Source organism: Rhea pennata, chromosome 22 (genome assembly GCF_028389875.1).
Source record: "Rhea pennata isolate bPtePen1 chromosome 22, bPtePen1.pri, whole genome shotgun sequence".
Lineage (NCBI taxonomy): Eukaryota > Metazoa > Chordata > Aves > Rheiformes > Rheidae > Rhea > Rhea pennata.
Window position 1 is genome coordinate 1,610,720 of NC_084684.1, and position 20,840 is coordinate 1,631,559.

At 51.3% G+C, this 20,840-nt stretch overlaps 1 protein-coding gene across 1 annotated transcript in view; it reads left to right on the top strand.

Annotated features, from left to right (window-relative positions):
* Positions 1 to 20,840, top strand: part of EPHA8 (EPH receptor A8) — a 49,930-nt gene that overhangs the window by 20,482 nt on the left and 8,608 nt on the right. Inside the window, exons 3-10 of the mRNA XM_062593601.1 lie at positions 2,209 to 2,872; positions 14,532 to 14,687; positions 15,642 to 15,977; positions 17,993 to 18,117; positions 18,311 to 18,473; positions 19,389 to 19,485; positions 20,088 to 20,155; positions 20,691 to 20,816. Coding sequence (XP_062449585.1) covers positions 2,209 to 2,872; positions 14,532 to 14,687; positions 15,642 to 15,977; positions 17,993 to 18,117; positions 18,311 to 18,473; positions 19,389 to 19,485; positions 20,088 to 20,155; positions 20,691 to 20,816 — 1,735 coding nt within the window. The remainder of the gene's footprint in view (positions 1 to 2,208; positions 2,873 to 14,531; positions 14,688 to 15,641; positions 15,978 to 17,992; positions 18,118 to 18,310; positions 18,474 to 19,388; positions 19,486 to 20,087; positions 20,156 to 20,690; positions 20,817 to 20,840) is intronic.

Here is a 20,840-nt window from a genome sequence, read left to right on the forward strand (position 1 = left end):
GACGTTTGTCCTGTAGGGTATCTATATGGGCACAGTATTGAGGCTGGTCATGGACTGGGAGCCCAAGATGCTGCGTGACCTGAAGGAAGAGCTGATAGTCCAGGTGCTCTGCAAAATGCAGGGTTTGAAAGAGAAAAGCTCCAAGTGTAAACCCTCCAAACTCTTCCCCGGGCTTGAGGTTGATCATTGATAGTGCTTGGAGATAGATGAGCCCTTCGCTCTCAGCCAGCGGTGAGAACAGTTTCAGCTATGACAGCATCACATGAGCAAAGGAGATGCTGTAGTCAGGAGCACCATTCCCTTTGCCAGACTTATGGTAGAAATGAATGTTTCCAAGTGCAGGAAAACCAAAGCAAACCACACCAGCCAGACACCAAGGTATTTCTGTCCACCCTGTTAGCTCCTTTTGGCTTGTTGGAGAGCCCTGAGCCCACAGACTTCGCAGTGAGGGGCTGGCTGTGCTGTTGAAGGCGCATCCCTGCCGGCTGCTCTCTGCTCTGCCATCGTGCCATGCGTCTCTCCCAGCGCTCGGTTCCGCCTCATTTCTCAGGGGATCCAGCAGGAAAAAGACAGAAAGCAGATGTTGTGTTAATTTGTGCTCAATTAATTGTGACGATGACTTCCACACCCTCCGCAGCATCCACGCGGGAGCTGGAGGCTGGCCGGCTCCTGCCAGCCCCAAGCGCAAGTGGTGTGTGCGGAGAGGAGAAGAGATGCTCCGGGTGACATCGCCAGGGTGCCAAGCGCTCGGGAGTCCTGCTGCGCCTGCCTGTCGTTGCATGCGACACAGGGCAGCGACACTGCACCCTTGTCATGCTCATTGGCGTGGCAGGAGTGTACGCTGGGTGCCAAAGTGCTTTCTCCCAGTGCTCTTCTAAGGGCTCTTCTCCACACTTGGTGAACTGGAGGCATAACTGGAGGGGAACTGCTGTTCACAGGCACTGGTTCTGCTGGAGATCATAGACTTCCACACCTTCTGCCTGATTGCTGGGGTCCAGAGCAGGTCCTATGGAGCTCCACACAGTCCCTGGGCCAGGTAGTGCTGGGAGAAGCCCAGACATTTCTGGATTCCAGGAGATTCACCCCTTCTCCCCCCTCCCCAAGAGCTAGAAATGATTTTTTTCTCCTGCAAGTGGCTTAACTTTCCTGTTGCTTGCTGAATGGGCTTCCCTTGAAGATTCCACCTGGAGCTGCAGCCTTTTCCAAGCTTCTGTGAGCTCTTTGAGAGTGAGAAGTAGAGGTTTCTCCTAAAGGTGAAATACCAGGGGAGTTTTGAAGATACACATCACTGAAATAGTTGCTCTGATCGCCCTAACATTTGCAGAGAGTGTAGGAACACCTCCTCCACAGGAGTCTGGAAGTTAAATGAGGGAAGACCTTCTTAGCTGAAAGGAGGAAGGCAGTAGCCTGTCTTACAGGTGTCATGGATAAACCCTTCAATAATGCGTATGCTCCGGAGCTGCAATGCTCTCCCCACGCTATGGCCTGTCCCTGCAGTGCTCATGGTCACACAGCAAGGCTGCTAGGTGCCTGCTGTGGTAGATCTGTATTCCTCGCTCGCTGTCACGGATGCCAGGGGAAAGTCTTCGGGCTTACCCCCTCTGTGCTGAGAATCAGGCCAGCTGTCTCGGGGCTGCTGCTGGTTTTGCGTCTGTAATGAACTGCGGGTCACCACTGGAATGAGAAACATGGCTCATGCCACATCAGAACAAGCCTGGAGCTTTATTTTAATGTACTTGCGAGACTGCTAAAAAGATTTGTTTGCCTGTTCCATGTCCCTGATGGAGCATTTGATGGCTGCGGTGGGAGTGGCTTGGTTGCTGGGAACACGGCACAGGCCCCCTGCAGACCCCAGCTCGCCCGTACAGCGGTCCCACGGCACGTGCACACACTGCGGGCGGGCGAGGCAGGAATGGCATGCCAGAACTGGGGTGAGGCTCCCCTTCACCTGCCTTCTTGGTGGCAAGGGGCTGTGGGCGGGTGGGCTGGCAGCCCAAGAAAGGCAAGCAGTACCTCCTGGCAGGGAGGGTCCCCTCAGTTAATTATTTTCTGATGGTCAATGCTGGCAGCGATCTCATGTTCAGTTGCCAGTCCTGGGGCACTGGGAGTTTGTCACTGGGTGGAGGATGGTGCACACTCATGCTTGCCCAGTGCTCACCATGCCTTTTGAGGACATCTGGAATGACCTGTTCTCTTTCTCTTCTGCAGTGGGATTCAATCAATGAAATGGATGAATTTTTCAGCCCTATCCACACCTACCAGGTCTGTAATGTCATGACTCCCAACCAGAACAACTGGTTACGGACCAACTGGGTTCAACGGGACGGTGCCCGGCGGGTCTACGCAGAGATTAAGTTCACGCTGCGGGACTGCAATAGCATGCCGGGTGTGCTGGGCACCTGCAAGGAGACTTTCAACCTCTACTACCTGGAGTCGGACCGTGACCTGGGTAGCAGCACTCGGGAGAGCCAATTTATGAAGATTGACACCATTGCAGCTGATGAGAGCTTCACCAGTGTGGACCTGGGTGTTAGGCGACTGAAGTTGAACACAGAGGTGCGGGGTGTGGGGCCCTTGAGCAAGAGGGGTTTCTACTTGGCCTTCCAGGACATAGGCGCTTGCATCGCAATCGTTTCGGTGCGGGTGTACTACAAGAAGTGTCCTGCGATGGTGAGGAATTTGGCATCCTTCTCTGAGGCCGTGACTGGGGCTGACTCATCCTCCTTGGTGGAAGTGCGGGGAGAATGCGTAGGCCATTCGGAGGAGAGGGACACCCCCAAAATGTACTGCAGTGCGGAGGGGGAATGGTTGGTGCCCATTGGGAAGTGTGTGTGCAGTGCTGGCTACGAAGAGCAGCGGGATTCCTGCGTGGGTGAGTTCCCACTTCTTGCTAATGGTGTCTGCAAGGGGAGGGCTGGCTGCGGGGAGGCTCTTGGCCTTTTTAGGGGAAGGGTGGAGGACAGAGGCCTGCTTGCAAGAGCTGTGAGAGCCAGCTTTGCAGAACGAGCTGGTGGGACCATGGCAGAGACCAGTACTGTTTCTTTGGCCTTTTGAGGCTGAGGAATGCCCAAGCCCTTGCTTGCTTGCTTGTATGTCTCCTGCTAGCAAAGAGGTGCCTGATAGCATTTGTAAGCTCTTTGTGGACTCGACAGTGCCTGGTGCACAGAGCATGGCTTTGGGTTGGGGACCTGGCTTTGGGATGAGAACCTCCTTGGGTACAGGGAGATATTTTACCCTACTGTGATGAGTGTGGTCCTGAGATGCCAGCTATGTCCCCCCAGCAGCTGTGATGCTGTGATTCATGCTGACATGCTCCAGAAAATAACCCACTTGGGCTCTCCGATGTCCTCCATCGCTTGCTTCTCTTTCGCAGAGAGTTTGACAGCAAGGAAAACAAAAAGAGAAACTGAGCTTTATAAAACAAGGTTATCGCATTCATCCATCACTCCCCTCTTCCCCGGGGCTGCTGCAGTGCCTTCCCATCCGGAGGTGTGGAGAGCCTTCCCTGAGATCCTCTGTGCCGCAGGACAGACTTCAGGCTGCCAACTGTACAAACTGTGATAAGAAAGCGGGGTGACCAGCAGCAGCTGTGTACCAGGCTCTGTTGCTGGCAAGGGGGTGGATGTGTACAGAGCTTGGTGCTCCAGGATCCCTGGGAGACCCCTCCACACAGATTTGTTTGCTTTTGGTTTCTTCATAGAAGGTATTTAGGGGAGTAGTGTTCTGCTTCTGCAAATAAGTGTGTGGTGCCTTTGTTTGAATTTCATAGAAATGTTAAGTGAAGCATTTGTCTTAGGGAGACTTGATGCAAGGTTAAAACGTCCGATGTTGGGCTGGAACAGATCCAGCTACCGCTGGGGCCAGTGCCGGCCCCAGAGAGTCCTGAGCTATACAGAGCTGGAAGGACAGGCAGAATAAATGCCTCTATCTGAAATTCCTCCTGCCTGTGACCGTTGATTTTAAAGTCATCCTGGGAAAGATGTGCTAATTCAGGATATGTATTTCTCTCCCACTTTAAAGGGGACATATGAAGCATGCACAGGGCCAGGTGTGTGTCACCTAGAAAGAGGGCACTAGAACAGGTCACCTCAATGGTTCAGTCCCAGCCCCAGGACTACAAGGCACCCAAATGGGGTGGACACAGGTGGAGGATGGTCCTGGTACGTAGAGATGAACTCATACCTCCACCATTCAACCAGCCATGCTCTTGGGTGAGACTTCCCAAAGCTTTTTGAGTCAGAAAGCAGGCAGAAATGTCACTGGCCTTTCTTTCAGAGAGAAAGGTTCAGGGTCATTTCTTCCTTGTGTCTTCCCTGTCCCATGTACCCTCAACAGCTCCAAATGGGGGTGGGGTGGGGGATTGATAACCCAGCAGCAGTTGAGCAGGGACAACACCTTCTTACTAGCATCTCCTTCAGCAGGTGGGTGTGGAGCCAGAGTATATATATTTACACACAAAAGCAAACAGATACAAATCTCTGATCTAAGCTTCCTGTGCTTGATTGGGGCAGAGTTCATTTTTCATGGTGAAAAGTGCCTTTCTGGAATGATTTATAACCCTGGTGGATCTGTCGGAATTGGAAATTAGCCGTTTTAATTGTCAGGCGAACAAAAGCAGGTTTCCAGTGGCTGTCGCCCCAGTAATTTTTCATTCTCCGTCAGTGGGACGAGATGATATAAATCACTTCTTGTGGCCCTAATAATCTTTCTATAAATATCAGGGAAATTCATTTTTTTTTTCGTGGAGGAAAAAAATTAAAGAGAAGATACTTTGCCTTGATGGCCATGTTTAAAATGTGATTCCAAATTAATTTCCTTTTGCCTTTCACAGCCGGACGCCTTATTTGTCAAAGCTAAAGATGTTTGAACAGTGGAGGTTTCTCCCCCTCCTTTTTAATGTTCATTTTTCTAAGGACCTGCCAGAGTGATGGAAGACAGCTCAGGAAACCAGATCATGGCCAATGTTGTTCCAAACCCTCCGAAGGAGAAGGAAGGCTGTGCCATGGAGCTAGGATGCTGGGATGAGAATGGATGGGGTGGAGGATACATGGATACCCAGTGGGCTGCTTGGCTTCTCATCCCCTTTACTCTTGGCAGTCACCTGGACGTGTCTTTGCTCAGACTGGAGGGTGATGGCTGGGATCTCTGACCCCTTGCATTTGCTCTGGTGGGATCCAAACATTTTGTCCTACTGCGATGTCCTAATGCTTGCCATAAGGACTGAGAGGGGCTTTCGATGGGCTTAGAGGGTGTCAGATCTCAGCCTTTCTGTCACCCAGTGGCACTAGGATCAGGACCATGATGAAGAAGCCAGCCAGCCTGGCATCAGATGCATCACACTTGGCACCACACAAGCCACCTGTGCCCTGTTTCTATGCTCTATGCATCTCCCTGGCTTATCTTTAGGGGCACGGGAGTGGGGTCAGCCATTCAGTGTGGCTTTAAATTCTTCCTTTGGCTGGACTGCCTCAGACACTAGCCACTGGAGCTATTTTTCTGCTGTGTTTGTCACCAGCTATCAGCGAACAACACTGGACAGTTGAGTTAAAATCTGTTCAGCTGATAGTGAGTTATATATGTACAGATAGCCAGTATGGACCATCGGGAATAGTGTCACAGCTGCAGATCACAAGTGTTGCTGTTTAGGAGTTGACACAAATCCATTCATCCAGACAGCAAGATGTCCAAAACTGCAGAATCTCCCATGAAGCATTTTCTTTAATGAACAAATAAAAAAGGGTAAAACAGGAGTGATAGCCCCCCTTCTCTGCGATCAGAGCAGGTGGATGAGCCTTTGGCAGAAATGCCATTCCCAATGAGCTTAACATGCCTTTGCTGTATGTCCATGACTTTTTGGAGTTGGACTTGCTGTTCAGATATTTTTCTCAAAGGTTTGGGACAAGGATCTTTAGTCTCTGGATGTTCTGATTGCTACTTGCCTTCGGTGATACTTGGGGGCTTCATGGGGATGTTGCCTTTGCCTGGAGGACACTGATGAGGGAGCAGCAGCTTGCAAGTCCTGCTCCACCAGCCCATTTGCACAAAACGACCATGGGTGTTTGTAGCCTGCCAGAAATGAGGATGAGCAGTGACTGAAAGGGCCTCCCTTATGCCGAAATCAGTCATTGCCCTGGGGTAGGTTCTACCACCTCTGCTTAAACTGGAAAAATCACCCATGTAAGGAAGACTATGTCCTCTGGACAAGGACAAGGGAGGGAGACTGTGGCTTGCAGGACTCTTTCACCTCCAACTTCCAAAATTAAGGAGATTTTGAGGAGCAGGACGGTTGGACCCTCATAGACTAACTCTCAGGCATCCCTATTACTGGTTTCTCTTGTGCCTCCTGTGACACACGGCTGGTGGAAATGAGTCTGGAAAGTCTGGTTAACAATCTGGAAGCCAGTTAATTTTTTCCAGTTGGTGGGATTCATGCTGATGAACCAATCAGCAAATTTAATGTACCTTAAACCTTCCTTGTGGGCAACTTTAATCGAGCAATTAAAGCACAACAGCATTGCTAATTAAGAGGAGAAAATACCCGACTTGGTAATTATGTGCCTGTGAATACAGTTTTGCCTCCATAGACATTTATGAAGAAAGTCAGTAGAGAGGAATCATCACTCCGTCCAAATGGCAGGGCAGAGGGAGGGCAGCGCTTACAGCGTGAAAGGAGAGGAAACACCACCCAGCTGTTCTGGAAGCGGCAGTGCCACGCTGGTGGGCACAGTGCTGGCTGGGTCAAGACAGGGTGAGCCTTAGAAGCACCAGGGGATGAAATGACACAGGCGAAATCATCAGCAGTGGAAATCAGGTCAGAGACACTGACTTCAGCTGTGCCGGGCCAGGCAAAGACCCACTTCTGCAGCAGCAAAATTTTGCAGCTGTTTGTACTGGGGTTGGTTTAACTGCTGTTTGAAGGGGTCTCGCCACTTCGGAAGGACAGGAGTGATCACATCACGGAAGGGGAAGGATGAGGTGGAGGCACTTGAGCTGTTCTTGTTAGGTTTGAGGGGACTGACTTGCTTGTGCATGGCGCTGCACGTGTGGATGTTGCTGTTCCCTGGACACGTACCCAGGGAGACCTCGCTCTTTGTGCTCCCTCCCTTTCTTCAGCACAGGAGGGATGGAGAAGGGTGCAAGGAGGAAGAGCGATGTGCCAGTGGATTAAAGGAGCCCATGAGAGCCATGCACCATTCCCTTCTCTCACCAGATTCCTTACGTCCTTTCAATTCAGAGATGCTCTGTGCTGACAGAAACTGATGTTCTTCTTTCTGTCCTAACAGTAATCTTTTTCCTACACTTGTAAGAGCACCACAACAGCAACTGCCAGCTCTTTATGTTGTGTTTTCATGTGAAACAGCCTATATAGGCTGCTCTGCTAGAAACGGGACACTGGTCTTGACAGGCTGATTCCAAGGAAAAGCCCCCTTTCCCAGCTCTGTATGAGCTGCATGAGTCCCCCCATCGCTTTGAGCAAGTCACACGTGCCTGTCGATCAGCAGGCATCAAAGCTGGGATTTCAGGGTGCCCATCAGCAGGCTCCCGCTCCCCTGTATCCCACCTAGAAGCATATGTACCAGCATATGTGCATCAAGATACCCTGTCACTGCAAGTCCAGACAAGCGTGTTGTAACATATTTAGCATTTCTTTGAAAAACCTGTCTGGATTTCAAGGGGCTTTTCTGTGCAGATCCCAGCACACGCATGCCAGCTCTGAGCTGGAGGCTTGGTGGCTGTGTTGAACCTCAATGATGCCTGCTCCAAGCCTGGCAGAGAGCCAGGCTGCCCTACTCAAAGCTAGACTGTACCAACATCGTGGGTACCCACCATGGAGACTTTTTGCAGTGAGTGATCCAAACTGAACCTTCCAAGGGCAGGAGCAGTGACAGTTTTGAAAACATGCTATGGGAATTATGCAAACATCCTTTCCATGACACTAGGCAAGAAAATCAAAGAAACTTAGTGGCTCATGAGATTCTGGCTGTTGGATTGCAATCCAGTCAGCAGCTTTGTAAAATGCAGGCAATAGCAGCTGGTAAGATTATATTGCTTTCTCTTTACTCCATGCAAAGCTCCACATCCTTTAAAAAAAAAAAAAAATCCAAACCACAGAAACTAGACTGTTCAGGTAGCAGACTTAAGATGGGAACAGACTGCAAAGAGGATGTATCAGAGCCATGAATTTCTTGGAAGGCTCAGGCTGAACATCAGGAAAAACTGATTTCCCAGGCAGATGATGTAGCTCTGGGACAGGTCACTGGAAACATAGGAGAATCTCCATCCTTGGGGATTTTTAGATAGAACCGTGGCTAGATAGAACCGTGACCACCCTGATCTAGTGTTGGGGATAATCCCACCACAGTCAGGAGGCTGAACCAGGCTCTGGAGGCTTCTTCTGCCAGCCCTGCCAGTATTCTGAGATTCACGCATCTCTGGTACCACAGGTTCCAGTTTACAGTCCCAGAATTAACTGCATATTATTCAGTTCGGATCCAAGGTTTGCTGCGCTGTGCAAGCACAGCTAGCTTAGATCAGTGAGTATGCTGGAGAAGGCAGGATGAAACACAAGATTATCTCAGCATGTCCAGGACTTTCACTCTCTCCTTTAAAATTCAAGCAAGTGGCCTATTGCATTTACTGGAGAAAAAAAAAAAAAAAAAAAAAAAAACACAAAACCCCCAAAGCCACCAACATAATACTATCTCTTTATTTTTCTGGTTAGGATCAAATGAAAAGGATAGAGATGATTGCAAAGCTGCCCTTTACCCACAGATAGGACGATACATATTTTTTTGTCCCTAGCTGAATAATTTTTACTGCTTGCCACTTTTCCTCTGAGTTTTCTGTGTTTAGCCACAAACACAGATGAAGGGTGAGTCTGATGCTTGGCTGGAGTTCAGCATATTGATGGTGATGAAACAAATTTCCTTTATGGAGAAGTCTCTGTAGCCCCCATAAAAGAGTGCCAAAGAGCCATTGGACCATTGTAGATGGATCTGGCAACGTTCAAAAACCTTCACCAGTTCTGAAATATCTGTTTTTGGTTTGAATCCTTCTTTTCTTCCAAATTTGGCCAGGTCCTGGTCATGACTGCAGGTTATTACGGCTGTCTGGGAAGCCATTTGGGGGGCAATATTAGGAACAGGCAATGTCAGGAAAAGAGCTGGCATTTTGCACCAGAATTTATGGTAGAAACGGTGCAGTGCAGCGGGAGGTTGGGGATCCTAAATTCACTCCTACCATGTTCGGAGGCTTGGTGTGGTCTGCCTGCATGGGGAAGATGCTCCTCCTTCCCACAGAGCAGCAGGACCATGCCAAAACCTTACCCTGCACCTGGCATGAAATCCAGATGGTGAGAAGGCTTTCATCGCCTTCCAAAGGTGCATACTGTTCCAACAGGACCAGGGATTAATCTCCTGTTGTTTTGTACATCCTTTCTTCATTTTTATCATCTCATGCATCTTTGCTTCCCTAAGCCTTGCAGAAGGGATCCAGAAAGACCTCCAATACATTCATCTGCATGGAGTAGCTCCCATTTGACCCTATTTCTAGTTTTGCTTTTGATTCTTATTTCTACCTCTACCTCTTCTAGGCAGTATTGCCAGGAGGTCAGATGAAATTGTTAAAATCTGGGTGTAACTCACCTGAAATAGTAAAGCAGTTAACAAGACCAGAAGGCACAACCTAAAAGATGTTGCAGCCCCTTACAGTATGCCCAGGGGCCCCGGGGTCCCTCTGGATTCACGGCCCTACCAAGCTCCGTGGCTTTGAGGAATTTGCTTTGGGTGGCTGCGTACAGCCCAGGGTCCCCGTGGTTTCGCTGAGCTCAAAGCCTGCCTGACTTACTTCCATCTCTTCCTAGCTGCTTCATCTGGTACGGCCAGGAGGAGAGGAGGCGAGCTGGCATTTGGTGCCGTTGGGGTTTCGGGAATGAGCTCAGTGCTAGATTTAGTCCCTAGTGCCATGCTAATCCTTGGAAGACTTGCCTCCCAGGATGGCTGCCCAGCCTGGCAGCTGGTGTTGCCCTGCCTCTCCTCAGTACCTAGAGATGGCACTTATTTGCCTTCCTGGTGACAGCTGATATCCAGCTTTAGTTGCCTCGTTGCAGGGCCAGAGAAGGGAGCAACCCCACTGCTGTGCCCTCTCCCCAGCCTATGTCTCCTGGGATGCAGCGGGGCTGAGGATGGAGCCTCAAGATGTGAGTGACGAGGAGGACAACGCTCTCGTTTGCGGCTCCATTGGTGCAGCCCTTGGTGCTCCTGCCAGGCCCATCCGAAGAGCGCTAGCTCCGCACCACGGCTCGGACTCAGCGGAGTGGTTCGTTCCTGGCTAGCATGTCCTTGACAGGCTCATCTATCATTTCCTGAGCCCTGCCAGCTTATTAGCAGATGTTGTCCTGTCCCCAGAGAATGGAGAAGAAGGGAAACAAATGGACCGAGCTACAGATGGCTGGCAGAGCCCTCCCCACACTCGCTATTTTTTGACAGGCCTGCTGCTCCAGGGGCTCTTGGGCAGGCGATGCCTGCAAGGATGAGGCTGGTGGGCTGTGAAGAAAAGGCAAGATGTGTTGTGCAGTAAGGGAACCCAAGGAGCATCAACACCCAAAGGTGTCGGGGACCCATCCAGGCAACAGAGCCCCTGCACAGTTGGAGATGTGCTATAGCAAGCTCCAGGTTAGCATTGCCCTCTGTAGCCCCTGTTTATGATGCTTGACTGGCCAAGTTTAGGCATAGGGGTTGCTGCCATGAGCCCAAAGTAGATGTGCAAGTTGCTTCTTGACTGGGCTGCAGGGTGCAGGTCTGTGCATTGCAAGACCACACTACGAGATGAAGCTCCAAGGAAAAGCAGCCTTGGCTGGGTGTTGAGGGCAAAATAGTCTCGATTGTTTTGTAGGATTTTCACTTAATTTAACTTGATGCCAATTAATAGAAACTTTTGACTACTGATTCAGGTGTTGAGAAACAAAGAAGAATTAAACAAACACTTCAGGAAAACATCTCTCCACCCCTTTTCCCAAGCTCATCTTCATTCCATCCAGACATCTCTCCCCTCTTCCTAGTCTCAGCTTCCATTTTTTTTTTACCATCATTGCATTCAATCCCCCTCCCAAGTCCTTTGTTTCTTATTCTTTTCTTCCACTGCTCCTTCCTTCTTACTCATTTCCTCTGCTACGATGTGAGTCCTCCATGGGTTGCAGTACCTCAGAGGCATACCTCCTCTAGTATGAGCACCTCGGTCCAAGAGTGCACTTCCAGCTGTGTCCTCAGCAATGTCCCCTTCCACGTGTCTCTGTTCCATTTCTCCAAACACATCTTGATGTTTCTCCCCACATGCCCCCTTTTGTGTCTCCTGCATCCAGCAGCTATCAACCTTTCTTAAACATGTTTGAGTAGAAGCACCACCTGCTCCTGATCATTTCAAGCTTCGGCATGCTTTGGGCTGTTTTCATACATTTCAGGCCTGTCTGTGACCGGCACACAGTGACAGTGCATGACTTCTTCCCACATAGGACACCCTTCAGCCCCCTGCTACCCAAACACTGTCATTTATGCAAAATACACTGGATTTTGCAAAAAGATTGGCATGAGAAAAGAAGGAGGAGGTGTGCTGCAGGATTTCTGACTGCTGGTCATTCCTGGTCCATATGGAGGCAGGACACAACTGCTTGCCTGAGCTCCTCAGGCACAGGGCAGGGGTGCTAACTGCCTAAAATAAAAAAGAAATTCTTGTCTTCTGCATGCCTCTTGTGAGGGCATTTCTGTCAGGTGGAAGTATTTGGCTGCAAGGAAGGTAGTAGGACAATACCCTGCATCTCATTCTTGGGTGGCTTCAGCTCTTTGTGCATAGGACCATTCTGCAATAGGTTCAGTGTGTATTGTAGCCATGGCAGTAGAGCCCTGCAGCTTTTAGACCTAGTATGTTTGACAGAATTTTTCTTTCTGGCCAGTTCTCTGCTGGTTTGCTCTTCCCAGAGCTAACCTGAGAGGTCCTGGTCTTCCACATGTCATTGCCCTAGCAGGAGAGACCTCAAACAGGAGCAGGACATGCCTGTCATCGTGTACAGTGTGGATTTAATACCCTGTGCAATTTCCAAGGCAAGTTCACAGCTCAGTCCAGATCTCCTAGCACATGAGCTCCAACCTGGTGTCCTGTCCCCTTTCTGCCAAATGATTCGAACAGATGTCCCATTTTCATCTACAGCAAGCACTGATACACACAGAGGTGCACAATCCTATCCAGTGCAGGGACTGCCCTGGCCCCAGCCCTGCTCTGACCCACCTATTTTCCAGGCCTCCTTGCATACTTAAGTCATGCAGGTGCTGGGAGGTGGCTCCACACAGCTCTGCCCTGCTGCACAATTTCACCCGTAATTCATCATTTAGCATAATTTTCCCCTTGACTGCATCTGAAATAATTGTGAATCATTGCTACAGGTAATTAACATTTCTTTACAACATTAAATGCTAAATGATTACAACCGCTCAGTAAAAATCTGCTGTGCTCCGTGCTCCCATCCTTCCTGCCAGTCCGTCTATCTCAAGGAGATAAACAGGAGCCACGTCTGGTGTAGAACTGATGTCTCTGCCCTTAACTGCGTAGTGGTGGGGGGGATCAGCTCCAGTGCCCATTGAGTTAATAGTCCCTAGTCACTGCAGTGGTAAAGATGATAGGGGCTTGCAGGGCCAAGAGAGTTCACACCGTGGTGCTGAGCTGAAGAAGGCAAATCCTGGCATGCGTGCTGTCCGGCTTGAAATGTTGGGTCTGTGAATGGCTTGAAAATCAGGACTGTGGGGCCTTTTGGAGGAGCAGAGATTTAGGAACGGGTCCCAGAGCTGCTGCCTGTTGCTTTTTCTGTGCTGTTATCGTGCAGTACGTGCATCCTGTTGGAACTGGTGCTCTGTCTTTAAAATGTCATTCAGTGCAAAATTGCTATAGAAATTGGGGACAGAGTTTGAAGGGGGACCAATAAGCCTGGGATGGCTGGAGAGCTGCCTGCAGCTGCCATTGCTGGAGGTAGCTTGGTTATAAAGAGGCTGTTGTGTTATCATCCAGCATGTGATACATGAAATACTTTGGCAGCAATCAGTCTAGGGAGATCCACAGCAAGGAAGGGAGTGTTATTAATAAGAAAACAAATCAGCACCTAGAAACAGAACAAACAGACAACGTGGAGGGACTCGGACCACCAGGGAAGCTGGATCACAGACAAAACACTTCTACATGCTTGGAAGCAAAAATTGAGGCTGTATGCAGAGCTGGCCACTGGGGGTAAAAGCAGGAAAATGAAGGTATTACTACCTCAGTAGGGAAAAAGAGAAACAAGCCAGAGCCAGGAACAGTGCTCAAAACACTGGAACTGGTCCTAGAAGTGTTTGATGAACGCAGGGACGCAGACAGCTCATGTTTGCTTTCTCTTCCTTGGAGTCAAGACCCGCAAGAGAGGACAGATCCTCCCCCTCGCCCCAGACAGGTACCTGCCACTTTGCATGTCATTCCCGAGCAAATCAGTTTTCCTAACGAGATATCAGTTGTTCGGTCGTGTGACAAACGATCCACGCGCGGGGCTGCTGGGAGAGGTGGGGGTAGGATGCAGCAGACCGACAGCAGCCCCAGCGAGGCGGGGGCGCGTGCTCCGGCTGCACGGCCCCAGGACCAGGCAGCGACAGATCTCCTGCCACCAGGAGATCTCAGGCTGGCTCTGTCCGCCTCGTCGTCCCTCCGCAGAGAGCAGGCGGTGCATACGCGCTGCCGGTTTGCGGCAATGTGAAATGAGAGCGTGATTATTTTCTCTCCCCCTCCTCCCTTGCTTTGAGCAAACATGTTGCTTTCTATAGCACAAACCAGAGAGGCACGCAGAGGAGCACGCAGAGGAGCACGCACCATGTCTCAAATGCAGAGCTCTTAATTTCTGAAACCGCGCTCACACAGATGCTCTTGGCACCTGGGCACAGCCAGCGTGTGTAGCGTGGAAAGCAATACGAAGAGTCTGTCCTATAACTGAGGGTGATTAGAAGGGGTACCAACATGATTTCCAGTGCTGCCAGGTTTGCTCTTCATATTACTCCCTCTCTGTGGCTACGCAGTGGCTGCAGCAAGGAGATCCCCACGCAGGATGCAGGAATCTAGGAGCAAAAGAGATGAGCAAGCACGGGTGCAGGGAGAACACCTCAAGCTTTGCAGGTAGCTGGCTACTCATGAGAAAGCTGAAGCACCTGAGTCTGCCTGCAGAGCAGTGGGGAAACAGGCCCTGGGACAGCAATAAATACCACCAGTGGAGAGAGCTACAAAAGCAGTTTTTGTAAAGCCTTGTTTCCAGCTGGAGATGGAGGTGGACTCACCCAGGTGTCAGTGTGAAGGTGGGACTCTAGCCAGCCTTGCTACTCTGCATAGAGGGCTTCCAGCACACCAGGGTGGGGTAGAAAGTGGAAGTTGAGGTTCGTCTCTGTGCTGAGGGGGATTTACTGAGCCATGGGGTGCTCCTGCTCCTCCAGGCACGTCCCTCTGACCTCTGCCTGTTCCCTTCTCTGCAGCCTGTGAGCTGGGATTTTACAAGTCGGCCCCTGGGGATCAGCTGTGCGCGAAGTGCCCCTCGCACAGCCACTCGGAGAGCCGGGCGGCCCGTGTGTGCCGCTGTGACAGCAGCTTCTACCGGGCAGTGCAGGACCCCCCCTCGGCCGCCTGCACGCGTAAGTACCCCCGCTGCCCACCCACCCGCGTTGCATCTGGGCTGGATGTGTGTGTGATGCATGTTTCTGAGGACATGTTGGTGCACCCTGTTCCCCTTTGCTCTGCTCCTTCCCTGCTGGCAAGCGTACCTCCTTGCAGGCCATCTGGCACTCCTGGCTGCTTTTAAGCTCTAGTTTCATTCTCAGAAATGTCCAAGGTGGCCAGACTCTTCTTGGAAGGCTGCAGAGTAGCACAAGTGCTGCTGTGCTCTCCCCAACTGGGGGTGGAGACTGGGCCTGCGGCTTGGCACATAGTTTCACCCTGCTCATCTGAAAGAGGTTGCTTTGAGGGGCTGGGTGCTGCTAAGGGGGATAAAAGCATCCTAGAGGGAGTTGTCCTCTCTGCAGTTGGTCCAGGAGGGTAGAGAGGTGCAGGGCTGCTAGTTGAAGCAAGGTGGAAAGGCAGGTCAACAACATCTGACATGTTTCTCTAGGGCTCCAAATATCCACCCCAAAATGTTTATCTCCCCAAGGAACACGTGTTTCCCTTTCACTTTAGATTAGTTGGTCCTGCTATTTCTCCTCTAGCCTGTCCATCCCTTGACTATTCCCTTCAAAGCTTCCTGCATCCCCATTGCTTCCCGCTTCCCCTAGGACAACTATCAGCTCTTTCCTGCCCGGCGCTTAGTATCTTGATCCAAATCATCTTTCCTCTGAGTCTGGTCTGACATACCGTGTACCCCAAGACCTCTGTATCTTTGAGGTCCTCTGTTTGCAGCATGTCCCTCTCCGAGCAGCTTTACCTTCACTGAAGCATTGTTTGTATGTGCAGGGCTACCAACTGTGGATCTCCCACAGAACAATCTGCCCATGATGCCTCTCTCCGCTGGTCCCATTCCCCCTAGGACACTGCTCCACCCGTCCCAACACATTGCAGCTTTTCCTGCTCTGCTTGAACCTCTGCTTCTTTTCCAGGGCCCCCCTCTGCTCCTGTGAACCTGATCTCCAGTGTGAATGGCACTTCAGTGACACTGGAGTGGGGCCCACCCCTGGACAAGGGGGGACGCTCTGATGTCATGTACAACGTGATCTGCAGGCGCTGCATAGGGGATGCTGGCCAGTGCGAGACGTGCGGCAGTGGGATCCGCTTCGTTCCCCAGCAGATGAGCTTGGTGCAGGGAGCGCTCACGGTGACCAACCTCCTGGCCCACACCAACTACTCCTTCTGGGTGGAGGCTGTCAATGGAGTGTCCGACCTCAGCCTGGAGTCCAGAAGAGTTGCAGTTGCCAACATCACAACAAACCAGGCAGGTAGGAGGAGCATACGCCCTCCCTGAGGGTTTGCCTGTTTGGGCTAATGCTGATGTCACTTCAGGACAAGGCTTGACCATCCCCTAGCTGGTATCTGTCAGAGCCAAGCCCTGCACTGGGGTGGGAGTCAGCAATGATGCTGCTCTTGGGAGCCAAGGGATGGTTTGGTGGTGACCATGAGAGCCCCAAGAGACACGAGGCATGACCCCTGTTATATCTGCTGCTGAAGATGTTTTCAGGCAGCTGGAAGGGATGCCTACAGGGCTGCTACCTGAGGCAACTGTTATTTTTCTCTGGTTCGTGCTATCCTTTCTCATCTCCCTTTCCCTTCACTTCAGCCTGCAGTCACTGGTAGAGGCTCCTTCCCTGAAGGAGACAGGGGGCATGGAGAACACTTGTTTATTGACAGGAACACTAAGTGGAGCATGAGTCTTTTGGATTGTTCCTCTAGTCTTCTCGTCCCTTCCCAAAGGGCCAAGCAGAAGTTCACGTGCCATGTAGTGCATTGCTCTTAGCTCACACCAATACCAGCCCCTGGCAGGTGACAACAACATTTGCTGGGGAAAGTCTCTTTTATGCCTGTCTCATTTTTGCAAATCCCCTGCTGTGAAATGCACTTTCTCCAAGAAATACTTCTGAGCAATCTCCTAGCTCAGCCAAGCCAAGACCTTGCTCCAGGGCCACCAAGGGCATCTCATGGGTGCCCAGTGAATAAGGCGCTCTTGTTACTTGCCTGTAACACTTCCTCATCTGTCTGCTGAGCCTCACGGAAATGCCTCATTCCTGTGGTTCCCTCCAAGCACCGACGAGCAGCATCAGCCTGACACCTAGGAGAGGGATGCTCTCGGGAGGCGTTTGGTGGCTGGCTTTGGAGAGAGACACTGAACATTCCCGTTTTTTGGCTTCTCTGCTAGAAAGTGACCATTAAACAGGTGCAGAGAAACCAGCAGGGTTGAGAATTTGGTATAACTGAAGCTTTGCGGCTGCGCGAGGCTGCAGCTGCCGCGCTCCGCGGCATACCCCCGCCTGCCGGGAGGGGCTGAGGGATCCCCGCGGTGCCGTGGGGAAGGCACGTAATCTCCATCCATGTGCGGAGGGGGCAGCTCTCCCGCTCCGACAGCCGAGAGCGGGCTGTGCCGCATGGGCAGCTCCCCTCTCCGCAGCCCCTCTGGAGCGGGGTAGGAACACGTGCGGAGGAGACCGTGCATGCAGGAGCTAGAAGATTTGCTCTGTCCTGCTCTGCTCAAGCTCTGTGTGATCCTGTGTCCTGGTGGTGACTTTTGCTCCTCAGAGAAGCCATGCCAAGGGCAAACCAAGCTATATTTGCCACCTTTTGGACCTTCTGTGCTGCTGTATCTGTGACTGAGTCTCTGAGGGTCAGAGATAGTCCTGGGTGCCCAGGCCCAGTGCATGACCAGCGGGGTGGTGTATGGACTTGGCCCACCCCTTTGAGAGCTGTGCAGTGTTTCCCAGGCCTGGATCTGCTTCTGGTTGTGGAATGGTGGAGACAGTCCATGGCAACACTCCCCAGCTGCCCCCCTGCTCCCACTGGCTCTGCAGCCTCTTTGGCTGTGTTGTTCCAGCAGCTGTAGCAGATGGCAGCACCGTCTTCCCCAGAGCTGCTATCTCCTCTCTGCTGCCCGTAATTAGGGTCATAAGGGGGTGTCTGACCTCTTCTCATGAGCTGGACTCGGAGGCTATGCCTGGTCATCAGAGCACCCTCACTGTGCTCTCTGGACTCACAGAACTTCTTCCAGGGAAATTTAGGGAGACTGTTTTCACAAGTGTCAGCAGGAAAAGAGACAGCTGGAGTGAACATAGGCCCACATGTAGGTCCTTTCTCCCATCCTTCAGAGCACTCATCTCCACCTGGCTTTAACCAAACCAGAAACGTTTCTGTGGGGCCTGCACAGGGCTCTAGTTCTACCCCTCATTGCTGCCGTGTCCTGCAGCCCACAAACCAGGCAGGGCTTGCATCCAGTAGCTGCCTAACACCCTGCTGCCTTCATTCCCAGCCCCGTCCCAGGTGGTGGCGGTTCGCCAGGAGAGCACGGGCCAGAACAGTGTCACCTTGCTGTGGCAAGAGCCAGACCAGCCTAACGGTATCATCCTGGAATACGAGATCAAGTACTATGAGAAGGTAATGCTGAATTTGCTGCCACAATCTGGTCTTCACGTGGTGGATTAAGACAGGGACATGGCTTGGCTTAAATCTTGCTGGTACAATTGCTGCTATCAGCCAGGCTTACACAAAGGACTATTCTGGGAGGCTTTGTTCTTTTCCCTGGCTGTTGTGCTGACTCAGCGAGGTTTTTGGTATTGCTTTTCCGCAGGACAAAGAAATGCAGAGTTATTCAACTCTGAAATCCAAAGGCACGACTGCTACTATCTCTGGGCTCAAGCCTGCAACCCGCTACATCTTCCAGGTTCGGGCCCGCACCTCTGCTGGCTGCGGGAAGTTCAGCCAGACAGTGGAGGTGGAGACAGGGAAGCCAGGTAAGTGCATATGATTAAGAGATGTGGGAACTATGGACCAGGGGATGTGGGGGAGCATGAAGTATGGTGACTATTGTCCGCAGCAATTGTGCCCATGCTGTCTGGAGAGACAGGGCTGGAGGCACAGGCTGTGGTCTCTGTCTGCAGGGTTTGCTTGAGATAGCCTTTGTGATACATGCTCATATATTTGAAAAGGGTAGGAGGAAGGACTGAGGACTGTCTCTGTTTCCTTGCAGTCTTCTCATCACATTCTGCTTCACATCAGCAGGATGAATGAGCTCTCATGGGGGCAGATTCTCAGGCCCGTAGTGTAGTGGGGAAGTGGTCACCTCCAAAAGCATAACACCTAGTTATCCTGTATCTGTGAACTGTATTTCTGGCCCCTGGGAAAATGCTGCAGTGAACACATGGCATCTTGCTCTTCATCATCGTTACAAAGTCTGGCTTTTTCCTCCTGTTTCCCAAAGTGCTCTCCTTCCAGGCTTGGCTCTGACACCGGTGTGCCTGATGTACACCTCTGGAAATGAGCGTGGACTCCTGTGGTCATGCTCTTGCTGGGTTTTTGTGTGGTATAAAAGCATCTTTGTAACCTGCCAAGCGGAGGGGACAAATCATTTGGGCTTTTCAGCTACAGATGGTATGGAAAGGAAGCCCTGATGGGATCCCAAGGCTCCAGACTCCTCTCTGTCAAGATTTTCTGTATCAGAATGGCCTTTGAGATCTGTGCTTGGTTTTTCTATGTGTAAGTGGCCCCTGTATGCTGAGATAGCCCCAAAACTGGGGCTGGAGGGGAGAATTTGTGCTTTCATTAGTGAAGATAGTGTGCTACCATGGAGTAGGTGAGTTTCTGCTCTCAGCAGAACATTCTTTGCATCCCCACTCCAACTGACCTCCTTCCTGCTCTGTCTCTTCCAGTGTCTCTCCGGTATGACACAATGACCATAGTCTGGATTTGCCTGACCCTCATTACTGGCCTTGTCACATTGCTGGTGGTCCTAATCTGCAAGAAGAGGTAGGTGCTTTTCTGGAGGTCAGTGCAGCCTGTCACGAGGTGGGATGAGAGGGCTTGAGCACTACCTTTATCCTGTCAGCTCAGGCCAGAGTGGCCATATGTCAGGGGGCAGTAAGTAACCAAGAGAGTTCTTCTAGAGACACTATCTCCACCTTCCCTGAGGTAGAGCCCAGCCTCCAGGCCTTTCCCTCATGTTGATGGGCTAAATATCAATGGACAAGAACTTGCTGGGGGTAGGTCAGGAGCAGAAAGCACTATTTTCCAACAAGAAGGTCCAAGAGGGATTAGGTACTGCCATGTGTTAGCATGGTAGAACCAGGTGTGTGAAGCAGGCATGCCAATACCATGAGGAGAAAAAAAGGGCTGCAGTGCTCTGGTCCTAGCACTGCTGAACCTTGGAGAGCAAGTGGAAAGTGCCCTGCTCCAGGTCAAAGTGTCAGTCAAGCAAAATGCAGTGATGCATCTGACAGGACAAAGTGTAGCTCCAGCTTCTCCTGGGATGCCTGCGGCCTTGGCACCCACCCTGTTCTCCCCTGCCTTTGGGCTGTTTGTGGGACCAAAGAACAGGAGCACTCCTTCTGACCCTTATGTCTCCGTGGCAGGCATTGTGGGTACAGCAAGGCTTTCCAGGACTCAGATGAGGAGAAGATGCATTATCAGAATGGGCAAGGTAGGACCCTCCTTGCTCTGGCCCATGGCAAGTAAAGGGCATTGGTCTCGTGGATAGGAAGGGACTTGAACTTCTCCCTTTCCACTGCTGTGGTTTCAAAGTCGGAAAGACAGACTTCAGCTACCACTTGCTCCTGGGGGTGTGTCTAAGGCAGCTGAGCCATGGGCTCTGATCCCATAGGCAGAGTGGTAATCGAGTTGGAGGCCTGCCCAACATGAAATGGGGCGGCTGCAGGTACTTCTCACACAGCAGCAGGCCGGAAGAGTGTAAAACTCACTGAAGACCCACAGGAAGGGGGAGTTGGTGGAAAGGGGAAGAGAAACACGTGGGGGCAATTTGGTGGCTAGGTCTTAGACTATTCTAAGGATATTTTCATGCCAAAGAATGCCTTAGATCATCTAGATCTGCAACTCCTATGTCTTAGTTTGTCACTCCAAGGAGTCCTGCCCACCTGTGCCTTTGGCTCCTGGATGCCTTCCTCGTGGCAGGACTCTTGGAAGAGCTTCTCTCTTCTCTCCCCTTTGAAATCTAACAGTAAAGTTCCCCGAGTCGAAGTTCTATGTTGACCCTCACACGTATGAAGACCCCTGCCAAGCCGTGCATGAGTTCACCCGTGAAATTGAGGCTTCCCGAATCAAGATTGAGAAGGTCATTGGGTCTGGTGAGTCCCTGGCCTTGGACTGCC